This window comes from Cylas formicarius, unplaced genomic scaffold (genome assembly GCF_029955315.1).
Source record: "Cylas formicarius isolate icCylForm1 unplaced genomic scaffold, icCylForm1.1 PGA_scaffold_9__14_contigs__length_23061073, whole genome shotgun sequence".
Lineage (NCBI taxonomy): Eukaryota > Metazoa > Arthropoda > Insecta > Coleoptera > Brentidae > Cylas > Cylas formicarius.
In genome coordinates, this window is record NW_026844365.1 from 7884646 (window position 1) to 7911701 (window position 27056).

At 37.2% G+C, this 27056-nt stretch overlaps 2 protein-coding genes across 2 annotated transcripts; both read left to right on the forward strand.

The window, feature by feature from the left end:
- Positions 1-1226: 1226 nt before the first annotated feature.
- Positions 1227-16843, forward strand: LOC132707445 (uncharacterized). The gene is made up of 6 exons (XM_060679311.1): positions 1227-1356; positions 7399-7668; positions 10642-10778; positions 10830-11111; positions 15998-16388; positions 16442-16843. Exons 1-6 carry the CDS (start codon positions 1315-1317, stop codon positions 16622-16624), a joined length of 1305 nt encoding a protein of 434 aa, XP_060535294.1. The 5' UTR covers positions 1227-1314; the 3' UTR covers positions 16625-16843.
- Positions 16844-17146: 303 nt separating this feature from the next.
- LOC132707496 (IQ domain-containing protein K-like) lies at positions 17147-20865 on the forward strand. The gene is made up of 5 exons (XM_060679379.1): positions 17147-17310; positions 17439-17536; positions 17588-17724; positions 20187-20316; positions 20582-20865. The coding sequence occupies exons 1-5, from the start codon at positions 17184-17186 to the stop codon at positions 20609-20611; spliced, it is 522 nt and encodes a 173-aa protein (XP_060535362.1). The 5' UTR covers positions 17147-17183; the 3' UTR covers positions 20612-20865.
- The last annotated feature ends 6191 nt before the right edge of the window (positions 20866-27056 follow it).

The window sequence follows — 27056 nt, forward strand, 5'->3', positions numbered from 1 at the left end:
GATCAAAAGAAAGATTAGAGCTGCTCGAAGTAACTCTGGTAACATAAAGCAACATATACAAGTTGCTTTAGAGACTTGGGCAAAAAATTAACAAGGTGACACAAAGCATGTCTCGGCGAATTGGTACTAGAGGTGTAAATGCTGAATAATAAAATAATTTTTCTACTCCAGTTAGTAAAATATCTAATTACACACCGATCTAACATGCGGGAAGCGTCACTTTACCACGTCAGTTTTGTTTCCCACGAATCGGAGCCACTTCGGACATTTCCGGGATTTTACCGCACGGATTTGGGAGCAGTCGGATGTTGTCGGATATATTTCCCACGCCTTGAATTTTGACGTTTGTCAATTCTAACGGTCAGGTTAGTGAATGTATTTGTGTTGTTTTGCGAAAATGTACCCAAAAACTAACGGTCGTAGAAAAAGTATAGTATGCGACACGTTCGGTAAAATTTTTAAGTCACTCGGGAGTCAAATAAATGCCGCTTACTATTAAGTAGCATTACCTCTTGCGAAAAAAATATTTTTATAGAAATCTACACTTTTTCATAATTATTCTATTATCAAAAAAAAATTTCAATAATTTGTATTTCTTTTTGTGATTAACTTGGTTCTGAAATGCTGCTGTTCATTACTCGATAATTTTTTACAAATTAAATTCTATTTCTTGAAATTACCGATGATCCTATATAAGATGCGAAACATGTCATTTAAAGTCACTCCAATCGATATAATTTCCCTTTGCTTTCGCAATTTTCTCCTTTTAAATTCGCAGAGACGAAGTAAAGCAGGTCTTCTAATTTGATGGTAACGGCAATTCGCAAATTTCTATAATTAACAGAAACCTATAAGTCGCTCGTTGTCCATTAATAGGAAATAGTTCGACCTCGATAGGAAACTCGAAACTATCTACGCGCACTCGACCCAAATGTTTCGTTACTGCTACTTAAAAAGTGCTTCCGGGGACGAGGTAACCCCCGAAAAACCGTGACGGTACAACCCGAAGGAAGCCGTCGAAAACCATCGCCGTTCCGCGGTGACGGTAGCACGGGCGCGTGGTACCCGTAACAGTACCCCGCTAGGCGACAAGCGGGGCGTGACCGGGTACCATCATCGTCTGCCGGCCCCCTCAGCCAGATCGAAAAACGCGGAAATCCACGTAAAAGTACCGTCGTGACGGCGCTCGAGCTTTTCAGTCATCCAGTTCCGCGGTTAAGCTGCTAGCGGTGGTAACACCTTTTGCCAAGGTTGCGCGCGGATGTTTAGTGACGTTCGCGACGAAGTACTTTGCGACGAAAAGTGTTTGGAGACATGGCCGCGATTCGGAGGTTCCTGTTGGTGGTTTTCTACGCGGTAAGTACCGGCGATACTTCGGCGGGATTATTTCGTTGAGATCCCGTTCGGACAGCTCGCCGACTTTGAGTCGGTTAAGGAAAAATGTTTACGGCCGGTCGTAAACGACATGGTACCGGCGGCGGTACCGCGGTCACTCGGAATATCTAAATTAAGGAGAAAAACGGCTTTACAGTAAAAGTACAACCGCGAAAACCGGAATGTCGCGCCCGCGGGCTGTTTTTTTTAGGCAGCGCCCTGAGTATCACTTGTCGGTACTTTCGATTGTGGTAGTTCAAGATTTCGCGGTGTGTGCGGTACCCGAAAATCGTGGCCAAGTGTGGTACGAAATCGAGTTTTCCCGACCAGTGATACGGTATAGTGGTACTATCCTCGTAACCTTTATCATTGTTGGTATGGCACATAAATGAAAACTCAAATAAAAGTAATAGTGACTAAAGGTTAATGCAATATAAAATGTTTTCTTCCCATTGATTTGTAATTTAGAGGTTAGCGTTACCTTTATAAACCATAAATTAGTTTTATAACTGCAAAGAATACATTTACTGCTATATAAATATATTATAAAAGCCATTATAAACGTCGCGAGCTAAAGTTTTTATAAACACTAAACGAACAACCCACTTTTTCGGTTCATCTTTTTCTATATCATTTCACTCTAAATTTGGATTTTTAGTTTGACATTGACAAAAGCCTTCAAATTTTTCAACTACTCCTTAATTAAATTTGGCACGAAAAATTGATCGCAGAAAATTAAAATAGACTTTGGATACTTTTCAATCCTAACCATTTAAGTGTCTTATGGCAATTAAACTTAAAGTGTTTTTGGAAGTACTTATAGATTTAATTTTTCAAAGAAACTTCCTCAGGCTCCTGTAATACTTTTTATAAAGCTTCTGGATTCTTCTTGCGTCGGTTTGTGCTGAGTCGAACTTGCTGACGTTTCGCCAATCATCCTGTTGGCTTCTTCAGAGCTTGACTGAAACTGGCTCAAACAATATAAAAGCAGGTACAGAGTAAAATACGAGCCAGTTTTAATCAAGCTCTGAAGAAGTCAACAGGATGATTGGCGAAAAGTTAGCTAGTTCGAGTCAACAAAAACCGTCGCAGGAGGAATCCAGAAGTTTTATAAAAAGTACTTATAGATTTATAAGCTACCAAAAAATGTTTTTATAATAAGCTTCATAACCAGTACAAAAAAAACTAACCACTTTTCAGTTAGTATTTAGTAGAAGGGGGAATTTTTACTGTGGTCGCCGAATGACATCCAGCCGCACAGTGTTGCCAAACTGCTATATTTATTATATTTTAGCATGAAATTATACAAAATTGAAAAAAAAGGGATATATAAAACTGCCCGTTTAAGTTATCATGAATAACCTCATCTCCAATCGTGATAATTTCAAAAATGCATTAATAAATTCACATCCTTTCAGTTTTCTATTTCACTTTTCAACAAAAATGAAATCAAATTTTCCAAAGATATTGTAAATGATATATTTTTCCCAAGCACAAGTTTAAGGGATAAAAAAAGGCCACTTTTTTGTAGTACTGTAACAACGCAACAGCAATAGCAATTTTATATTACTTTAGGTAAATCAGTTGTTCACGCTTCAAATTTATCATAAAAACAGTATCACTTATGGCCGTAGTATAAAAAGTATGGCAGACTATCGGCAGAAATTCCACTGCGACAGATAAACGGAGACCAAATCCTTGAAGGTAATGCAAAAATTATTACAATTAACAACAGAATAAAATTACAATTAAATGGAAAATAAAATTAGTAAATTCTCCACCCAAAAATTAGAATCGGTATATTCTCGATACAAAAAAGTAAAATTTATCAGTTCTCAAAATGATATAAAACAAATTTTCATTCTAAGAATCAAAAATAAAATTTAACTGAAGGAATTTAAAGCAAAGAAAGTGACACATCCACTGGCTGCAGTACTACAATATGATACTACCCTACATTGAATATGTGGATGCAGCGACCACGAAGAAACTGGGTGCAAAAAACGGGCGCTTCGTGTGTCGCAGCGCAATTGACGTAAGCGCAAGGTGGCGAATCGCAATGGAGCGATAAAACTCGAGAAATATGCTAATGGGGAGAGAGAGAAATACGACCAGCATCAACGAGGTACCGTACCGCGACCCACTCAGGTACGCGTTCGCCTTCTCCGCCGAGCAAAAACCATCCGCGAGCCTAATCTGATGCCCCCGCGTTTCTAGGTTACGTTTTTTGACAGTTGTGGGTCGGTACTGTCTCGTAAACATATAGGGCCGGTCCGCGGATATACAGCCTCTCTTACTTTTCAGTGGTAGACCGAGATCAGGGTTTGTGGACTTATATATAGAGAGAAAGGTGGTGCTTCTGACCACATTTGAATTTGCCGCTTAATGTTGTCAGTATACAAAGCAGATGTATCGATAATAAGGTGTGATAATACCCTGTACTTGTACTCGTACGTGTACTATCTAAACCAGGACACAAAAAAAGATGCGATGTGAATCTTTTGTTCTAAATTATTACCGACAGTGTACAGAATGTTTCCTAACTTCTTTCACAAAGTGAAGCAGGATAATTCTCACTTAATTTTAAGACGACAATGTGGTATTAAGTTTTTTGGAATATCACTTAGTTTTCGAAATACAGGGTGGTTAAGAAATAACATTTGGTGCGTATCCTTTTTATTAGTCGTGGGAAACGATATTAAAGTGATATTTTGTACACATAACAAGGGGTTGTAGTCCTTTTCTTTGTGTGCATTTTTTAACCTTTTCATTTAGTTCAATGACTGAGATTCTCAGAATCTCTCAGTCATGATAATTATTATCGCCGTACTCATCTTTAAAGCGATTAAAGCAATTAAAATGATAACTTACTCGAAAATCGTAAGAGCGAACTAAATGAAAAGTTTAAAATGGGCATTCTGCATATGGAGAGGGTATATATTTCATAAACCAAGGTTCTAAATTGACTTAGTATGGCTCCAAGTAACATTAAAGTTTAATACTGGATTAAAAAATATCCTTAATATTCCCAAACGGTGAATGAAACGTTTTGAACGATATTTTTTGTACTGCGTTGTCTCGTATTTGAATATATTTAATGTTATCTACTTTTATTCATCCTGGTACACATTCGGACATAAGCTGAAGGCACGTCTGTTTCATTATCATAAATAGTAACTTCTTAGTATTAAATCAGCCTTTAGAATTGCTTCGACATCATCTTAAAAGTTTTTTTCTACTCCCTTCTGTAAAATACCCAAACTTACACCGATCTGGCGTGCGAAGAGTGTCAGTTTACAACATCAATTTCGTTTCCCATGGATCTGAGCCACTTCAGACATTTCTGAGATATCACAGCACAGATTTGGAAGCAATCGGATGTTTCTCAATTCTGACGGTCATGTCAGTGAATAAACACATTGGATTTCAACTGTTGCATTATTAAGTGTCTGTTTAAAAAGGCTGCATACCACATCGTTACTCCTAAGAATTTTTTTTTAATAAAATTCGAAGGGATTAAAATGGAAATTTGAAATATTAGTTTAATCTCGGCCAAAAATTTTCTTCCCTAGCTCAGCATAAACTTTTGGGTATAAAATTTTTCGTTGATGTGAGGCAGTGCCCTTACCACTCACGCGTCGCGTTCTGATTGGTTCGCGAAGAACCGTCGTGCGAGTTCGTTCGTTTCCGGTTGTTATTGGTGGCGGCCATGCCCCGCAAGGTCGGCGCGGTTTTTAAATCATTTCAATCAAAGGCAATCGGCTCGCGTACGTGCGGAATTTTTAGACCCAACGGGACCTCTGCTCGAGCGTCTTAAATAATTGCGGAAAAATGAGGAAGAACGCCGTCTCGGCAGATGGCCTCCAAAGGCCGACCTGTGCCCGCAGGCTTCAATCCGACGTCAGTATAAGGATATTCATTGAGTAGTTATAATCAACCCAGAATTACAACAGAGTAATAAAATATTGACAATTTAATTTTGGCAGACCAATTAAACTCATAGAGATGCTTAGCACAGAGTAGGACTAAGGTTATTTCCAAATTTCAGTAAAACATCTTCGAAAGAATGCATCAGTTGTTGTGAAGATGTCCAATTATGAGCGGGGAAAATTTGGAATATTAGAGTCGCCCTGTTGAATACTGGGATTTATTGTAAAGATATTTTTATATTGCAAGTGAGGAAGGGCGAAACACTTTTTATGGAAGGGCCAATATTAAAAAAAGAAACGGGACAAAACAATAATCAAATGTTTTTTTCTTTGATAGGAAAGTAGAAGTTTCAGTAAGTAGGGCCCAGGTATATAACGGAAACCCAATACCATGGGGAATTCTGGTACATTTCGTCGCAGACCTGTGGCGCCCAATAACCCACCCCTACTCTCCGATTAACTTAATTTACTTTGGTTATCGTCGAGCTGGGGCATAAATTTGCACACACCTAGTATCTTTTTGTCTATACTTTGACAACAGAAAAAAATACTTCCAGGCATTATCGGGAATTAAATAATAACAACAAGGGTACGACAAAAGTTACGTAAAGTGACTGGAATATCAAAGCCCCAGCAAAATTCTATAATCAGAATGTCAAAAGCGAGTCTAACTAACATTAATATTGTTAATATTGTCGAGCGAAAATCAAATTAGAACAATGCATTTCCATCTTTTTGTATAGAAACCAGTGCTGTATTCTGATTATCTGTAAAAGATTTTAAGTTACAAGTTATGTTTTTTTCAATAAAACATCCTGTATATTTTAATTTTTTTGATGATATTTTCAATAAACATACGTTTTATGTAGTTTTACTAGTAAATATATTATTCTTGTTAGTATTATTATTAATCTTATTACTATCAGAAAAAAATCTACATAATACAAAAAGTAGTAAACGATAATATTGAGTATGTCTTTGATCAAAAAGCGGCTGCCGCTCCGTATGAACTACGACAATATATTTTCGAAGTGCAAATGGCGTGCCAAAACTTACATTTTATTTTAAAAATATCTGAGTACGCCACTGAATTCTGCATTCTATGCAATTACCCTGGTAAATGCCCAAAGAAAAATAGAAAAATTATGCGAAATATATCAATCAGCTGATAGAAATCACTTCAAGCAGTTCACAATTTTTTTTATTCTACTTGTATTTGTATTGTATCTTATCTTACTAGTACTTAATAATCTTAATAATTTTATCTCCTTCAAAACATCTGAGCACACTTTATTCTACGTAAAAAGATCTATAAGATTCCGTTTTCATTTATTTACTACGATACAGGGTGTGTAAAATACAAATGGTAACTATCGCGTTTTCTGTTCTATCTCAAATAATAATTGAGATAAATGATCTCGCATTCTGTTGAATAGTTTCTAATTAGAAATCACACTGGAACTGAGACATCGTGGTGGGGTTTGATGGAAATCATAACACGTCGCACTATACATTCGTGTTTAATCAAATTCATTTCGGAAAACAAAATGAAAAGTTACATGGAGAACGGATGATCACCTATCTGACAACTGACAGTTGCCAAAAAGGTTCGCGTCACCACTATCTATGGTCCATGACCGTTGCAACATTCATATGAACCGAATGGCAAATCGTATTGGCGACGATGGCAAAAAAACGCAAATTCGAGTTTAGTTTTAGCATAATTAATCTTTCGGAGCGTCAGCGACGTAAGATTTCATGCGATAATTTCAATAAGACCCGTTACATTCCTCCGCGAAGCCTCACTCGTTTGCCGAAAAACCCGCGACGGAACAAAAGGACGGACGTCCCATTGGCCCACAAAATCGCCCTGCGTGACAAAAAAAAAGGAATTAGCGTAGACGTCCGCCGTTCACGCGTGTACCCGAGCCATTGTACATTACAGATCCATTACGGCCATCTTACAGTTAGGTCCTTTTGTGCGGCAATTTACGACGAGACGGCGCGATATAATTTCCACCATTGTTAATCGATTTTTTTTTCTTCGCGTTCGAATTAATGGGTCCGTCGCCGCTCTAACGGTCGTCGCTTTCAGGCGACGGTGACGGTCGCGCAAGACTACGAGGTCACCGAGATCCAATGCACATTCGCTTCCAATACTCACGCCGCCATCAAAGACACGATCGTCGCCCGGCTGAGGAAACCGGAAGGTTTCAAGGGCCATCCGTTGTTCGCGGACGACAGGGCCGTCGATCCCGACTCCGATCCGGTCTGTCAAATTAGACAGGACGTCGCGGATCCGAGCGGGCACAGGTACAACCTCAAGGTCACGGATTTCGGCCGCTGCGGCGTCCTCAAACGGAACGTAAGTCTTTTCTTGTCCCGTCGAATGTTCACTAACCATTGATCGGTAATCACCAACATCTGTTTTTAGCAGGCGTACCAAAACCTAAAGTAACCAACACAGACCGGACGCTAGTGAAAATTACCGATGGGCATAATCGATATATTTTTATAATCGAAATAATCAAATTAATCGATTTCAATAATCGAATGATCATCCAAATAAACGATTATGAATGATAAGATAAATAAAAGTTAGCATCAATAATTCAACTTATTCTAGATTATGAATCATAAAATTATTTTGATTTACAGCGAGGAAATAAATGATATTTTACTAATTTTATAAATTTATTAAATGATTTGATGCAAATTTTTTGGTGAAAGTCTGTTTCTTCTGGAATTAGTTGTGATGCTAGTTTTCGGAAACATTCTTTTAGAAGGAACCAGTAGATTTTTGTTCTGATCAAAAAACAAATGGGCTTAAATAAAATGGTATATTCGGCGTTGACATTGAACGGCTTTTGCTGTAGGCGAAGAACGTATTACATTCGTGCAATCCGAGACTTTTTGGTCAAAATATTCCCATAGCATGTCACCGGCTGAAGTTTCATGGTCGACCTCAGCTTTTGAACAGTCTCAGGTTCAACTGAAGTCTTGGCAAAAAGATTTCCATGTTGTTTAAGTACCAATTTCTCAGCATTCTCTGCATTACCTTATACCCCAGTGGCTCGTACTTTTGCAGATATTTTCTCTCGTTCATAACTACCGAGCCGTCTTAAAATAATTGCGATTAAATTAGCGTTCAGCTTTTTATCAATTTTGTTTGAAGTTTATTTATTTAGAGCATATTGGAGTCCTCACACAAGTGAAATTATCATAGACAAGGTGATATTTTTCTCCAGATAAGGTTGTTGTAATCAAACGGCTTTAGAATTCGAACGCAATCCTCTAGTGCCAGCCATTCACATGCGTTGAGTATCTCAGGGGCCTTTGGTAAACTGGACATCACAGCAGTTATTGAAACCTTAATGCTATCAAGCATTATATATGTCGAGTTCCAACGCGTTGTTGCATCTTGCTTTACTTTTAATTGAGAAGTATTCCTTTGTTGCGCATCTTTGAAAGTTCCCTACAGCAGTGTTTGAAATGTCCTACGTTATTTATGCATTCTTTCAACTCACTATTTTGTACAAGTTCGTCTTTAACTGATAAATTTGATCAATGATAATGATGTTTACGTGAATGAACGGCTATAAACGATTTTATATTTGCACCGTTTTCTGAAACCAGCGATCTTCTGAGCAATATGCCACTGATTAAAAATGTCCATTAACTCTGATGCTAAATGTGAAATTGAGTTCCTTGTACTTCATTGGTTTGCAAGGCACTAGCATGTAACTGTGCATTGCATAAAAAGAATAGTTACTGTCATATAGTGGAGAGTGTTATCATTTTCATCATCACTTCAGTTTGATACAGTTCAGAAATGAGTTGCAAAGTTAATATTTTTCAAGACGGGACTGAATACAACCTTTTATCTTCAACAATTCCCAGGAGTTGATAATCCCATACCATCATTTTAATCAGCGCCAGATTAAAATTTGTAATTTGTGATTCGGAGATCCAATACTCATAACTTTCCTATGGGTCTCTTTGGTGATAAAGTTAATAGCGATGATCCTTTTCTACTATTCCACTAGTAGAAGCAACACTCCGAGTAGAAGTAGAAGCGGTTGGCAATTTATTACAAGTTTCTGGAGCAGGAAGCGTTTTTTCGGAAGTTGATGGAGCTGACAATTCATCTTCGTCATTACTTTCCTGAGTTTTATTAGGTACTGACAGTTAGGATCCGCTCTTTTTAAATGTTCTTTAAGATTGGTGGTATTCTTTAAAAAAAAATGGATTCTTTTTTGCACTCTGTCCATACAACAAATTTATTTTCTCTGGCAATATTGAAAAATGTTCACACCATTGATCATTTTCCTTTGGAACTCATTTTATTTCTTAGCTATCACACTTTTACGTTATTTAATACAAATCATTAATTATTATTATATTTTAATTAACAAAGATACAGTGAAAACGGCAACAGAACTGAAGGTTAAAAACCAAAATAAACTAAATTTCTATAGATAGAGTGCGGGGAAATTACCATTTACCAGTAATTTTTCAACTGGTGAATCCCCCAGAAGCATCAAATAAATGATACCATACCGCTTTTGTAAATGCAATGTGTAATGTATTGTTGGTTGCGTCAAATGACTTCCAACTTTCAATAATCAAATTATCAATCAATTTTATATTGCATTCGACGGCATTGTTATTTTGATGTCATAATTGTTTGTTTCGATTTCCATGATCTCTCAGCCGCAATAATCCAATGATCGATTATTTGGCCATAATCGAAATATCTCGTTTATATCATTCATAATCGCCCATCGTTAGTGAAAATGTTCACACTGTTGCGGACATAGTAATAGTAAAATTGACAGTTGACAGATTTTTTTATTTGTATTCTAAAACCTTAAGAATTTAACTTATCAGACGTTAATAAAATATCTTTCTAATATTTCATTAGATGTTACTAATAACGTTTTTTTTTTATTTTTTTTTTAAGATTTAAATATTTAGAACATTAGAAAACGAATGGGGTTTTGCGATAACACTACAATAAGCTTTCCGATACAATCCCTAAGGAGTTATTTATAAATAGTATATTATTATCTAAATTAAATGAGGTCTGTTCCGAAAATATCTAGCAAAATGCCTCTTCTCATATGCCAAGTGCTCTTCTATGTCCTTTGTTTTTTTTTTAACTATAGTTAACCTAACCTAACATGGCGCCAACAAAACGGAGCGACGGAGCGTTAAAAAAATAAAATTACTATGTACAATAAAACAAAAGATCACAAAAATTAACAAAAACTCTTATTATTATAAAAACTGTTATTATTGTTACACCAAGGACTAATATTTGGTTACCCACTCGCAGGGCTTCGTGCACGTCAGGGTGTGGTTCCCGCAATTCCCGGGGGTGGTTATGCAGTCCGATCAAGAACTGATCATCATGTGCAAGCCACCCGAACCGACCGTCATCGAAAACAAAGCCGCCGGTTTCGCGGGAAGTTTGTAAGGAAGCAACCCCCACCCTTATCCGTTTTGACAGCGTCGTTTTTGCAGCCCCCACGGCGCAAGGGTGTCCGGGGTGGTCGAGGAAACGCCCGGGCGTCTCGAGTATGAGGTGGCTCTGTACAAAGAAGCCCCAGCTCGGATCAGCAATGTGACGGGGAGCAGCAGCGAGCTACCGGTAGACCAAGCGGTGCCCATTGGTACCAAGCTGCAGTTGAGGGCGAGAATCAGCCCCGACTCGGCGTGGAAGTACGTGAAGCTGATGGAGGTGACCGTTTCCCCAGACCCAGATGACCCCCATATGCACGGCAGTGTCGCTTTGGTAAAAGACGGGTGAGTTATCTTTAACGAGAGATACGACTACATGGTGCGGGCGATTTCACTTATTTGTTAAATATGGTTTTATAAATACGAACGTTGCATTGGAACCGGTTCTTAACAGACAATGTTAACAAACCTATGTGCAGAGACCATAACCCGTCCTGTAGACGAACCAAGTTTATTATACGTTATGACGTCAATTGTTGATTTTGATTTAGTGCGATTGAGCGGGTTGACCTGGGAAGATTCCTCTTTTGAATAGTGAACATTGCAACCACCTGCCTATCTACGTCACAACGTAAACAGTTTTAAATAATGTATGACGTAAATTGTAATTAATTCTATGGAACAAATACATTAATGCATTAAATGAAAACGGATATATATTTGCAATAATAGGGTGTTAAAAAAGTACGCTGTCAAACTTTAAGAAACGAGTCCTTACGTGATTTTAGGTCCAATAATGCATCTTTTTCATAATACAGGGTGTTAAAATTTTCTAAAAAAATTGTGTTTTCTTTTATAACTTTTATATCATTTTCGATATTATTATCAAATTTGGTGAACATCTTTTAATTATTGAAAGGCGGCTTTTGACACAAAATCTTTTTTTTATTTTCACCAGTGGCGTCCGTAGGGGGTTTGAACTGAATGTTTGACTACATTTTTGGCCACCCAGGTCACCTGATTTAAATCCAATAAATTTCTTTCTCTGGGGACACTTAAAAACATTAGTACTGTACAACACCAGTCCAAAGTGACGAAGATGTAAGAAATCGGATAGAATACCCTTATACAGTTATTAGGGAACACCCCTGGTATTTTAGAAAGAGTTCGCCAGTAAGGCGTACAAACGCATGTATCAAAGTCGGAGTAGGTCAGTTGCTCTAATTAATTTTTTTCTGGAAGAATATTGTTTGCAAAGATAGTATCTTTTGTTTACAGTTATTTAATATTATTTAATAATAAACGTCTTCCTGTTAGTAGTTAATTTTTTGTATTTATTTATTTTTTAGGCGAAAACCGTGCGTCATACGACAGCAAGTTCATGCACCAAATTTGCTCCAAATTGAATGGGGATTTTAAAAATCAATTTTGTTTTCAGAGAAAGCAGTGGCGTGCCATTTTTTTCTTTAAAAATATTCAGTCTAGACGCCATACGGACGTCACTGGTAAAAACAAAAATAAAATTTTGTGTCAAAAAGCACTTCTTAATAATTAAACGAAGTACACCATATTTGATTAAAATATCGAAAGTGATCTAAAAGCTATAAAAGGAAAAACTATTTTTTAGAAAATTTTAACAACCTGTATCTTGAAAAATATGCATTTTTGGGCCTATGCTTATATGAAATTTTTGTCTTAAAGTCACGCAAGGAATCGTTTCTTAACGTTTGGCGGCGTACTTTTTAACACCCTCTATACAACCAGCAAGATCCTGAAAAATCTACCTACCTGTTTATTTCCCACTTAGCAGATAATATTAGAGAATGTACTTTTTCCACTAAAATGAAACCATTTGATATTGCTACAAAAAAATGGACCACAAACGCACTTTTAAAATCGATTAATATTAAAAATAAATTATACCATGAAACTTGAAAAAAACAATGATCATGAGTTAAAAACCCGTTATACAGCATATAAAAACAAACTGCCTAAACTCGTTAATAAAGCAAAAAATTATTTTTTTTTTAAATGCAAATAAGAGCGTTAGAAATAATAATACTAGTTTGTGGAAAAGTGTACCAGACAAAGATGGAAGGAAGGAAGGAAGTAGCATCGGTCAAGAACTTGCAAATGAAATAAAAGGAAAAGCAAAAGAATACCCGCCGAACTCTTTATACCTCCATGAGACCGATGACAGCGAAATCGGACGCATAGTACCAAAAAATCTCCTGGAATTGGCGGCATATGGGCGGAAACACTCAAAAAGATAGTAGATTTTATTGCGAAACCTCTAACTCTTATTCTAAATAACTGTATGAATAAAGGGATATTTCGAAAAATTGTCAGAAGCTATAGTTCAACCACTGTATAAATCTGGCGACACAACAAACCCTACAAGTTATAGGCCAATCTCCTTGCTCTCAAACTTGGCAAAAATTTTTGAAAAAATATTAAAAACAGGATTGCTGGATATCTTGAAAAATTTAAAATCGTACACCACCATCACTTTGACTGACAGAAAAAATCTATAAATCAATAGATGGAAATCTTAAATCATTGCGTATTTATTTAGATATTAAGAAAGCATTCGATAGCGTAAAGAAATTCATTGATGTTTTGGGGGGTATACGATTTAGGGGAGTAAAATTAATGTGAAGTTATCTCAGGGACCGAACCCAATGTGTCATCTAGGATGATGTGCTTAGTTGTGAAAGAAAGGTTGAATATGGAGTTCGACAGGGAACTGTATTGGGTTCGATTTTCTTTGTTTTGTGCATTAACGATATGTTTCGAGTAAACTCAAATGGGAATATTTAGAGTTTTGCAGATGATACCGCTATTTTCCATGCTGATATATTATGGACTGCGCTCAAATACAAAGTTGAAAATGATTTAAAATTATTGTACAATTACTTTTCTTATAAAGAGGTAACTTTAAACTTTTCAAAAACGGTTTTCCTTCCATTCTCTTGTAATTCTCGTACCTTGCCAAATTTCACAAATCTTCAAATCGAGACTAATCTGAATGAGTTTATCCCGATTCCCCCGATTATGTTAAATACCTCGGTATCTACATGGAGAAGTACATGACTTGGAAATATAACACCGGTAAACTTATTAAAAAAAATGAGAATGCCAGGGAATTTTGTGATATAAAACTGTTGTATAATGCATTAGTTGAACCCTACGGTCTCTAAAAGGCAAAAACCGGGAGTAGCAAGGCGAGAAAAGACTACAAGTCAGAGATCCTTTCGTTACTTAGTAACAAAAATTATTGCCGTGGTACCTGAAGTGATTTAAAATTATAGACTCTACAATGAATATAAAAAGAAAATAAAAGAATGGGTTATTTAGCAGCCCAGACTCATGTAACAAAAGCTCGGAATCGTAATATTTTCCGAGTTATAACTGGGTTGAATTATCAATGAAATAAACTGATATTTTACACGCAAACCTGATTTAGTAAAAGTTGTGGTTAAAAATAAAAGTGTTTGAGAAACCTGTCACTAGAGGGCACTTTACCTAGAACATTCGTTTTACTTTCCCTGTATTTTATTTATTTAGACTGATATTGCAAAATAAAACAGATTGCCTTAAGCAGAATCACAAATCTTCAAAAATTGTTACTCCTTGTTTTAAGTCGATAAGTGCTATCGTGTAGCCACAAATCGACTTATTTATTTTCGGTCCGAATGGTTCGCACTTTTAATTTACAGAAAGGTGCCAATATGCAACATTATTAACCTACAGGCAACGTGCACTAAATTTTTCAAAACAGTATGCCACAAATTAAAAAAGTGAAAAAATAGAATGTCAATTCAATAACATGTCTAATTTAAATGCGATGAATACATTTAACGTTTTGGAAAATAAAATTATTAATAATAATCGGGAATTAAACAGTAGACAACGCATTTTGAAAATGCCCACCGTTCATTTCTATACAGTTTAAAAAAATGTTGTCGAACACGAAAAAATACCTATTTCTAATGATTTGGCAAACCGTTTACTATTTTTTGTCTTGTATGCGTTGTAGCTGTCTCGTACACTAAAGAATTTAAGTGTCACCAAAAAAAGAAGTCCGTCGGATTAAGGTCTGCTGAGCGAAGCGGCCAAGCCAGAGGTCCGCCTCGACCTATCCATCCATGTTCAAATGCCTGATTGTATGTAAAATGGGGTGGAGCGCCATCTTGCATTAACCACATATTTTGTCTCCACTAGAAGGGTACCTCTTCTAGCAAAGGTCCTCTTGGAGAAATCGCAAATACATTTCCCCATTAAGCGATTGAGGTCCTATAATCCCCGTCCATAAATGATGTTCTCCTTGAATTTTTGCATGTGGATTTTCAATGTTCCACATACGCATATTTCGAAAATTTACAATGCCATCACGACTGAATTCCGCCTCGTCAACAAAAGGATATTTAAGAATTGCTGGTAGTTTTGAATTTTTCCCAAAATTTGATTGAGTAAAATTACTCTCAATTGCTCATCACTCTTATATAGTGCCTGAACCCTTTGAACATGATAGGGCCGAGGAATATTTTCATTCAAAACTGCCCAAACTGCGTAGCTAAACGATAACACTTATCGACTTGAAACAAGAGTAACAATTTTTGAGGAATTAAAAAAAAAATTGACAAGCCATAACTCGGAAAATACAACGATTTCGAATTTTTGTTACATGACTTACTGCCATTATTTTACCACGTTTACCAAGTTTCCGAACACCCTGTGTATTCCGAGAGAGAACACGGTAGCTTGCGACGCTCCAAGATCGGTCACGGATGACGTCTAAACGTCGTAATTGGGTCGCGCGCATCACGGTCGGCCGCGGGCGCGTGCGTGTCCGATTCTTACAAGGAACCGTTTTGCTTTTAATGCTTCACAACACCAAAAAATTGAATCCCGCCTCTTATTATTATATCGGATACGTAATAATAAGTGTTACGAACGCCGTAATAATCGACGGGAGTCGAATCGGGTTCGCGGACCGGCCCTCGGGACCCGTTTGACCGGTCGCCATAAAAAAACACTTTCGGTCACGTTCGCATGTTCTTCCGGACGTGTTATTAAGTTATTCACTCCGCAAATGAATGTAAAAGTACCGACCCTGATGCAACGGCAGTCATAAATTCCCATCCCATTAAATCCAAACTAGCGTGGCCGTACCGGCGATGACGTAGGCACTGACAATCACAGACCACAAAACGCCGGTCGTTTTTCAGGTGCAGGAACCGCGATTTCGCGTCAATAATCCCGCACCAACCCGCGCGGTACAGAGATCGCCACAACGAGGTGTTCCTAGACTTCGAGGCGTTCCTGCTGAGCACCATGAAGGAACGGTCCACCCTATGGATCCACTCGCAGATCAAAGCGTGTATGGAGGCCGTCGACTGTCAACCAGACTTTTGTCTGGACCTATACGAGCCTGCCGGTCACGGCAGGAGGCGGAGACGAGACGTGATGAACGCGGAGATCGTGGAGGTGACCGCCGCTCAGAATATGTCCAGCACTCAGTTCAAAAAAATCGAAGGTAACCTGGAGTACACGGTGCTGATGCCCGGAGAGTTTCTGGAACGCACCGCGGCCTTGGAAAGCAGTTGCGGCACATTCTTGGTTAGTCTCCGACCTCTGCGGACGTGTTCCAGTGAGGGAACTGCATGTTGCAGGTGATCGCCGCCATTTTGGGCTGTCTGCTGTTTATGTCCGCGTTCATCATGTGCTGGCTGGCTAGCAAACTGCACTCGGCCATCGTCGGGACGGCCGAGTCCCACAAGAACATCGAGGATCTGGTGCGGGAAGGCAGGCACTACGGCGACGCCTGTTATACGGGCAGACCTACGACCCAGTAACGTCGTCTGATTATTTATTTATTTTTATTTATTGATAGGTCTATGTTGTACATATTATTTAGGTAACGCGGTGGGACGGAAATCGGGAAGAAATTCTACAAAAATGGCGCACGGTCGGGTTTTGTAACATTTCTTCTTTCGCCTTTAGGCGTTGATTCCGAATTCGGGGGTTTTTAGTTGTTTTTTTTTTCATTATTTTTATTTCTGGCGTCTATTTATTTCCTGTACATAAAGCAATTTATTTCCACGAGTGTTTTATTGAACCGCACCCTCCCCTGCAGAAATATAGCTGCTACCGCTGTTTTAGCGGGCGAATGCTGAAACGGGACCGTCTATGACGTAACCGACTAGTGCTGCGACCTGTGTGTGCCGATGAATATCAAAGATCACAGAATGTCGTTTTGGTGACGTAACTGACGTTTATTAGAAATCAAAGCATAAATCCGCTGAAACTCTTTTCGAGCGTTTGGATTTTTAGTCACCGACTATGTAAAATGTTATTCGTTCACGGACAACATAACGTTGGGGTTCGAGTGCATAAGTCACCGTCAACATCGAAATGCAGAAAACCAACCAACAGGATTTTTGCTGGCCCGAGGCTGCCCAAGAATTCCAAGACAACAGGCGTGAAATTGAGGAATACTTAAGGCGAAAGCGAGAAGGCGACGGAGTCACAATAAGCTCGCGTAAAAATTACATTTAATCCGTTTTTGACAGACGGTTTGAAAGTGGATGTTTGTCTATTTTAAACGCACGTTTTGGCGGATGCGCTAGGGCTTGCGTGTACGTAACTGACGTTTAATTCTGTTATTAGATCCGGAGGTGGCATACTTGAACAACACCGTGTTTCCTGTCCTGAACCAAGGACTGATAGAGTTGCTGGTCAGAGTGACCAACGAGGGCAGTTGTTACGTAAGACGTACGCGGTACTTGGTAGCGAATTTTATCACAACTGTATCGTAGCGTCCGAAGAGTACCTTCAACGGTCTGGACTTCTTAGCCGAGTACCTCTACAACCTGAACCCTCGGCATCCAAATCGGCGGCATGCGTGGACTTACATTTTCGACATAGATTGGGTCAAACGACATTTGGAAAAATGGTGGGTGAAGAACTAAGCGCACCTTTCTAATTAATCTCTTCGGGAAGTTTCTTTAAAAAAAACGTAAATTTGGCATCGCCGTACAAGTTTGTGTTTACCAACAACACCATCTCTTATTTCATTCGCCGTAAACATTTCTCTTGCGATCCTGTGGTAAAATTCGTACGTGTTAAGCCGCTTTCACACCCACAGCAGATGCATTTAAAGATACGGTTGAAAAACAAAAAGCTTGGAGGGAAGTGTTTACTTTTTTGGAAGAAGATTATTTAGAGAAGGATAAGAAAGATCAACAGAAAATAGGTAAGATAAGTATTTATTATTGTAGTATTTGTTATATTTTATATAAAGTAGTATGCAAAATTGTCCCTCATCGTCGGTCGTTTACATTTAGTTATAGGCAAAATTGGTAATATTTTTTCGTATCCTTTATTCGTACTAAATTGTGTACTTTAACGATTTGTATAGCAAGTTTTTTTGATACGTTTAACGCCCTAGTAAGAATTCTCCACTGCATCTTGCACGCTTCAATCGGTAATTAAATACTTTCTTTTTGTCTTTTAAATTATGTCCTGAATAAAGCCGCATTACAAGATCTGATAGCACAAAGGGAAAATTTGTAGGTCTAGTCAAGTTTAAGGAACGGGGTGGTGGAATGTGTAATTGATTTTTCGCCATCAAATTAAAAACGTAGTATGTTGAAAAACAGACGAATCACAGTCTTTACCATAATCCGTATCTGCCATTACCATTAGAACAATAGAAAATTATCCTTTGCAATAGAGGTTCATTGAGGCAGTATGAGAAAATTTGTTAACACGTGTATGCTTCCCATCGACTGCACCTAAACAGTTGGGAAATTGAACGTTAGCTCCGAATTCATCTGATATTTTTTGCCATTTTTCTTCTGTTGGTTGTGGAACAAATTCATGTTTCAGTAGATGCCATAAATGTTTGCACACCATATTCCCAGTCGATAATAATAATGAAGGTCTTTAAAGGTGGCTCCAGAAGCTAGATACCTAGAACAAAATAAGAAATATTTACTGCCGATTTTCTATTAATAATTTTCTAAAAATTGTTTTGTGTCGGGGCAGCAATCTTTTTTTTTTTTTTTCACTTTAGATGAAATTATCACGGGAAAATGGCAAAATATACGTGATTTCTTTATAAAATCTTTAAAGCAAAGAAGTGGTGAAGCGAGAAAAGAGAAATACCTTTATCATGGTAACTTAACATTCTTGCTGACAGTAGTACAACCAGATGAGACGTATTCTAATTTAGATGATTCTCAAAATGTTCAGCAATCACAGGTTAACGAAAATTAATTAGAAGAAGCAGTCACAGATCAAGTACAAGTGTAGTCCCATGTCGGGAAATTGCATTTCCGTGCCAACGACACAGCAAGAGGCAGAGAAATACAGAAGGCCCCTAAAAGGGGTCGTTCACAAGAAGACATTAATACACGCCTCTTACAAGCCCTAGAAAATCCATCAGACTGACAGATGAGGAGAAACTGGAGTTTCGGATGAGTGTGTTGCAATTAATGCAAAATATCGACACACGAAACGTTGTGAACCATTTATTACATGTTACCAGGTTCCTCATCATCTTCTTGTCCTTCGACAACTTTTTCACACCATTCCTTCTTACATAATGATAGTAAGAGTGTTGATACCCAGCATTCAAGTTTATATCAATGTAATCAACAAGACAATTCAGGCAAGTCAAGCTCTGAAGAAGCCAACAGGATGATAGGCGAAACGTCAGCAAGTTCGACTCAGCAAAAACCAACGCAGGAGGAATCCAGAAGTTTTATAAAAAGTAAGGCAATTCACAATAATTCCTTTGACTATAATCGAGACTATGTATGAGTTTATGTACTAATAAACATTTAATAAGAACTATCTTTATTTACTTACCTTATTGTGACTTAAAAATATATCGTCTGTTGAAAACGTACATCGTTCTTTTAGGACATAAAAATATCAACTAAAATTGTGTGAAATCATCAAACTTATCGGCACGGTGCCGGAGCCGGTGCGTGTGAAAGCGGCCTTCGAAAATGCGAAAGGCCGACGGGGATGTCGCGTAATCCGCTGCAAGTTACCGCGGTGTTGTCAGATGTTGTTTATTATCCACGAGTACAAATAATCGATTTTATTGACAGATAGCTTAGATTTTCGTACACCGATATTTCTACTGACAAACACTTGGACGTTTTTGCGATTTAAAGACATCTCCATGATCATTTGATGAATTCTTTCATTGTTATAGTTGATGTGTCTTTGTTTAGTCCGGTCCTGGAGCCTGAAGGAACTTAACCTTTGCTGAAAGAAAGTAACTACGACTACCGCATTTAATTTACTAACTCTTATCCATTTATCAAAGCAAAATAGACAGTGAATCTTTGCATATTAGACATAGACGCTACTGAAGTTGAGAGCTTCGCCTCGTAATTTCAGTCCGAGACCCTACTACCCCCCTCACCTCGTCTGGGATACCAGTAAGGCTGCGTTAAAAATCCAAGCTTACATGAGGGGCTACTGGGTGAGACGTAGACCGGAAGTGCTCGAGTTGAGGACATTTTGGAAGGTAAAAAAGTTTACTTAACCTATTAGAAGTATAAAAACATACTCCACAAGTTCGCCAGATGCAGCAATGCAGCAATGCTAGCCAGAGCATTTGAGCATTTAATGATTCATAAGTAATATAAATACCCTTTTATTTTTGAAGTTTTTAAAATTTGCTGAAATTATGCCCCACCACTTTTTTTTCCAACGTAATCAAAATATTTCGTCGTTGGCGAACTGACTAGCGCTATCTTTTTCTTTTCCGTAATTAACCTCTTGTGTTTTAGCAAATCAAGCTAAATGATCGATCGGACTAGGGACGTTTTTCCGCGTCAGTAAGTTCGCCATTGGGACGTTTCATTTGTAACGTAACTATTACATTATCCATATACTGTGACTAATGGCGTAGCGGACGTAGAGGTGGGACGGGTTCGAATTTGGACCACTTTCACCCGGATCCGGAGCCGAGACAATGAACTTTGGATGCGCTCTCGTCCGTAGCAATCATGCTTCTTTTGTCCCCCCCGGATTAGTCCAGTTCGTGCATAATAATAAAGGTTTTTTACTTAAATGTATTTCTTTAATTACGGTTCCAATTACAAGGCAGAAAAGGATACAAATATCTTGGTCCTTGAACTGCGTAAAACTTGCTGTGCACTTTATTCAATAATTAAAACTATTGGAATGTAGTGGACGTTCAAAAAAACGCGAATATGTTTCGGAGTGATTCTAGCGAGACGAGGAGCTCTGATTTTTCTTACTTACTTCTTACTTAGCCTTACTGATTTGAGCTGTTTTTGTATGATTTGTTCTTTGAATGACTCTTCCTAAAATTTAAACAACAAAAATCAAGAAAATGTTATTTGATGAAATAATAACATGTAGACAATTTAACTTTAAAGTACCTAATTAAACGACGAGAATGCCCTTTTCTCCCAATTATATAAATGAGCAAGCGAAGGACGAGAACAAGAAATGTTTGACATCGCTCGGAATGTGACGTACAACCTTCTTTCCCTTATTTATTTATTTATTTATTAACGGGCCAACCGCCCAATATAGAATAAGATTCACGTGAAGAAACTAGTAACAAAAATAAAACATAATGAAATAGATAGATGAAGACCTTATCCCAATATGACAAACATCGGTTTTCCAAAATATTAATATTAATATAGTTAGTCGACACGAGAGTAAGAACACATATAACAGTAGCGAGACAACGGAACAGTTGTACTGACAGTCTTTAAGTTCTTTCTTAAATATTCTTGAACTCTGTCCATAGTTAGTACGATGGAACTCTACCTTCTTCTGGTCTGGTGGGGATGAACGCGAAGCACAATCTTACATAATAGCTCAGGTCCATGAGAATTTGAGTGCAGCGATGAAAACATGAGGCAATATCATTCACATAGACATTAAAGAGTAGGGTCCCAGGTGTGATCCTTGGAACACCAGAAGGCACTTTAATTTCGGTGGATTGCAAGCTCTGAATGCGTACAATCTGTACCTTTTCAGTAAGGTACGATGTTAACCATTCCAAAAATTTTCCCTGGATTCCAATGTTTCTCAATTTTTTTTATTAAGATTTGGTGATTTACTCGTTCAAATACCGTTGAAAAATATGTGTAAATGGCATGAACGTCAGTTTATGCCATTTACAAGTTTACAAGTTTAGCTCAGCGGAGCGATGGGGGAGAAACCAAAATTGTTGGTCGATAAAGCAACTTTTCAGGTCGCAGACTAGACTATACCTTCGATCACTTTAGGAAATCAACTCAGAATACTGATAGGCCTATAATTGTTGACTTGCGAGTTATGACCGGATTTTAGGATAGTGGCAATGAAGCTCGATTTCCAGTAAGTTGGAAAAGTTGCCGTTTTTAAAGATGGGTTAATGTAAGATGGGTTAATATAAAATATGGTGGGAGCCCACGGGACCGGAACCTTTATTTTTATCTAGAATCGACAGTTTCTCGTAAATAGATGAAATCGAAATGTTCAAGTGTGAGAGGCTGACATCTTCAGAAGGCAGTGCATCTTCAGAGACCAGTCCCCGTCACTATTTATGTTCTAAAAATAGTCTGCAAATAAATTGCCAATATCCTCACCCACAGAACAGGTCATGTCGCCAAAGTGCACAACCGATGGAATAAGGTTTCTTTCCTTTTTACTGTTGACGAACTTCCAAGAATTCTTAACGTTTTCTCTCAAGGGCGATTCAGTCAGAAATATATATTCCTGGTAACACTGCACTTTTAAAAATTTACGTTTAGCTCTACCTCTGTATGTAATTTCTTCTTCTCAATTATTGTATCTTTAAGCTCTGCGGAAAACCAAACTGGAAAATTCTTAGCCGAAAACTTCTTTAAGGGAACGTAAATATCGATAGCTAAATAAACTATATCGTAGAACACGGTCACCATATCCTCAAAGGTTTTGTTAGTAAATAACTTGTCCCATTCCAACTGCGACAAAAACTCAGTCACTGACCAGAACTGTTGAAAGGTACTGAATCACATTGCAAGGTAAAGGACACTGGTGGGTGGGGTCCAGAAGGTTGTCGTTAACATTCCTGACTGTGTTTATCTAGAAGAGGTTGCGGTAGGAGCATAGGTAAGATAGTAGATTAGTGGATTAGACCTGGCTCTGCGTGCTTCCCGCCAGAGGCAGTGCAATTGGTCTTTGGGCAGGTTGAAATCGCCTAGGGCTTACAACTCATGACTGGGGTATTCTTCAACCAGTCTTTCCAGGTTCTCTCCGAATTCTGCATATTTCTCAAAGGAACACTTCGGTGGGAAGTAGGCTGTAGCCAGTACAAATTTGTTGCTATTGAAGTTGATTTCAATAAATAAATGTTCAATGCTTTTCGAAGCTGGTAAAACTTTACTTGAAAAGTCTTACAGACCGCTATTAGAACTCCACCTCCCCTCGCAAAGGTACTAGTTTCTGCAGATCTATCATTACGGTATATATTGTAGTTAAACATCTGTAGTTCTGCACTGTCAACATCATTAGTAAGCCATGTTTCATTGAGGACTTAAATGTCATATTGGGAGTAACACACATTCTCAAAGAGAAGCTGAAGCTTGGTGCGCAGTCCTCTAACGTTTTGGAAGTAGATAAGTGAGGAAGGGGGGTTCCGTCAATCTGGGAAGAGAAGGCCTGTCTAGTTTTTCTAATGAGTTTAGGAACTCCGTTTAAATATTTTAGAAAAGAATTAGCGTCCTTGTGCGTACAATTTGAAGACCAAAGCGATATCACGTTAGCTGTTGGCGATCCGCCATGTTAGTCGACCGTGGAATAAAAAGCCCGCGGCCGCCTTCGATTCGTATGCAAGTCGGTTATCGTGCTGTTGGCATAACAGTGATCGATTAGGGAATCCCGAGTTGCGTGGCGTCTATGTTACGGGCTGTTACGTAAGTTTGTTATTTGTTTCCGAAGGCGGTCGCCGCACTCGCACTCGACCACAGATAAGCAGAGTTTGGTCGGTTGGCGGAGTGCAACGCGGACGCGAAATTTTGCAACGGAAAAACCCAAGCAGGTTAAAGACACAGTCGAAACGCCTTTGACCCACATACGCATAATAGTTCGCAGAAGAAACGGCGTCTGGCTTTAAAGGAACTTTTCTCCCTTGAACTTTTATCGCGTTCTCCGGAAAAATTACAAAAGCGTGATTTTTTTTTGTATATTTTTGAAACGAAAATTTTATTATTTCGGCTTATTTGCAAACTATACAAATTTTTATATTAAATTTTGCCGTCTACGTCTTTTTGATTAGTAGTTATTGTATTTTGTAATTGTATTTCTTCACTCGTGCAGTTGAAGATGTTTTGAAAATTGGTAGTTATACCAGGTGGAAAGGAAAACTATTCATCTCGGGCTAATTTGGTTTCCTCTTTCAGCTTTTGAGATGCCTTTTCAAAATATTCTATTTTATGGGAACCCCTATATCGTCTCTATTTTTTTTTATCAAAAAGCTAATAACTGTTTCCATATAATTTTTTGAGTAGAATTCAGTGCCGGATCTTAGAGTAATAAGAATACGGGGCCAGATCAATAAATTATTAGATTGGATTGGATTAGATCTTACTTTTTTTTAATTTAAATTAAAATTTATATAATAATAATAATAATAATATATTCTTCATTTGTCAAAAAAAGATTATAATTTAATGAATTACACCACAAATCAAATTTTGATAAAAAGGGCCTACTCTCGATTATAATAACTGTTCACCAACACCTTTCTAAAAGAAAAATGTCAGCGAGAAGGCCCTTGGTCGATCCTCCCTTAGATTTTATCGTAAACTTAAAAAAAAATATTTCCTCTCAAAAAAAATTTTTTTTGTCAGTTTCATCATTTTGAAAGCATTAAATAGAAACACGAGTACTCTCTATTTCAGTTAGCTCACAATATTAATAATATGTCCTTTATTTGTAAAAAAAAAACATAATTTCATGAATTGCACCACAATTTAAATTTTGACAAAAAGGACATTCTCGATTGTAATAACCGTTCACCAACAGTTTTCTAAAAGAGAAATGTTAGCAAGAAGGCCCTAGAGTCTACAATAGCATTGAACCTAGAAGCGCTCTAATATAATATATATTAATTATAGAAGAAAAGAAATTAGAAAAGAAAAGGATGTGGTGAGTATATTGCCACTAACACTCAACTGCTGGAGAAAAAAGAGACCCAAACCCAAATCGACGATGAAGTTGTCGTAGGAGTTTAAATATAATACTAAAGATAAATAAAAATAGCTATTAAATATTTGAATTAATTTTTCTAAAAGTAGATTTCGTTCTGTAAATAATTAAGGTTTTATTAATTTTGTGTTCGCGGATAGACCTAGTTCTGTCATCTGACTGGTTCCGAAGTTCAGAATCGCTGGCAAACTTAGAATGACTTACACTCTGAATTGGTCAAATTGCTGACTCTTGTGGAACACCTTGCTTAATCAACTTAAATTCGGAAGTTTGCACCAAAGAGTTCGTTGGTGTACTTTTTGTAATTACAATTCGACTGTGTGGAATTGTTTGACAACCCAGAATACTTCAATTTTGCAAGTAACAGATTACGACTCAAAGTGTCAAGCGCTTTACTCAAATCAAGCATAGTACCATTTCCATGTTCCTCATTATACCTGACATATATAAGAGTATTGTTATCTAAAAACTCAGTAATTTTATATATGTTTTTCCAATATTTTTCCAAATCTCTCAGTTCTTTAGGGTCTGCCACCTTGGCAATAGACTTAATGATTGCTTCATTCCAGATAGATGCGTCCAAAATGCAAGAATATAAATTATATTTATTAATCCATCAGAACAAAAACGCAAGCAGATTGATGCCTGTGATTCTTTTTTCAAGATCGGTTTAATTAGTTAGATGAAAGTATAATACTTTATCTGTCACCGTATTACTGTTGTAAAAATTTAATAAATCGGGGGATGTGGTATCAGCTAAATTCTGCCGATTTCTTGAACTTTTTTTTATGAAAATGTATTAAAATAAGTTATTTTTCCCTAGATATTGCATGTTTTGTATAATTCCTTATGTATGCAATTTTTATAGGCCTTGTCTCTTAACTTCATTAAAATTTTAACATTTTTAGTAATCCATAAACTAAAGGGTTTACCAGTCAATGTTTTGATCAGCATAGATACACAGATATTTGTTTAATATTTCCATTATAATGTTGTTAGACATTCCTTCATTGCTATTTAGGTTCGATATATAAATACATAAATTCTTCCCCAATGCAATGAAAATCCTTCCTTTAAAAACTCATCTGAATTTAAATTTTTATAGTCCGTGTATATGACACGTTTTTTAAATTTTGGGATGCTCAGTTGTCAGAAAACAGTATAAACTAGGTTAGGATCAGTAATAGATTAAGAAGTAGGGATAGAATCTTATTTAACAGGAGTAAGACATAACAAGATCAATTAAACTATGCTGATCGGATAGAAAATTTATTCTAGGAATATTGAAAGAATTGCTCGAAATATTTTTATTTAACCACGTTTCATTTAAGGACAATACTGTGCCTTTATTTGCTATAAAATCCGTACTAATATCTGCTAACGTCTTAGTAGCTACATTAATTTTTATTATTTTGTGTTCTGTCCAAACAGATATTATTATCTATTAACTAATATCTAGTGTCCAATAGAAGATTAATCTAATTTTAAAATTCAATGCAGACCCTGAAAAAGATAAACAAAAATCTATATTAATTAATACATTCATCTGATGAAGATGATATGAAGCAAAACTACTCAGCGAATCTGCAAAACCAAAAAAAAAAAGGTTATAAACTTTATACGCTACAACCGCACATTATACAGGATAATGCGTTAGTAATCGGTAATATATAATCCGCAGAATCCTGAGCTTACAATATATAATATTTAAGACAAATCTTTTAGACAAAATGCTGCCCCAGACCGACTTACAGAGTGTTTTAATTAAACATTTAAAAGATATTTTTGCCCAATAGTTTAAAATCGAAGAAATAATAACCTTTCTATTGGGAAATATGAAGGAAATATATGGAAATTGAAAAAAAAATTATTGTTTTTATTTGAAGCCCGCAAATTTCCAACCTTTCCCGGGCACTCCGTGTATAAAGTAAAACAAATTGCCCATACTCGAAGAGACCTAGTCTCCCAAAATTAGATTCCAATTTGTGTCTGTGATCACCGTGACAGCGAATGTAACATTTCGAGAATAAGTATTTATTTATTGAATTA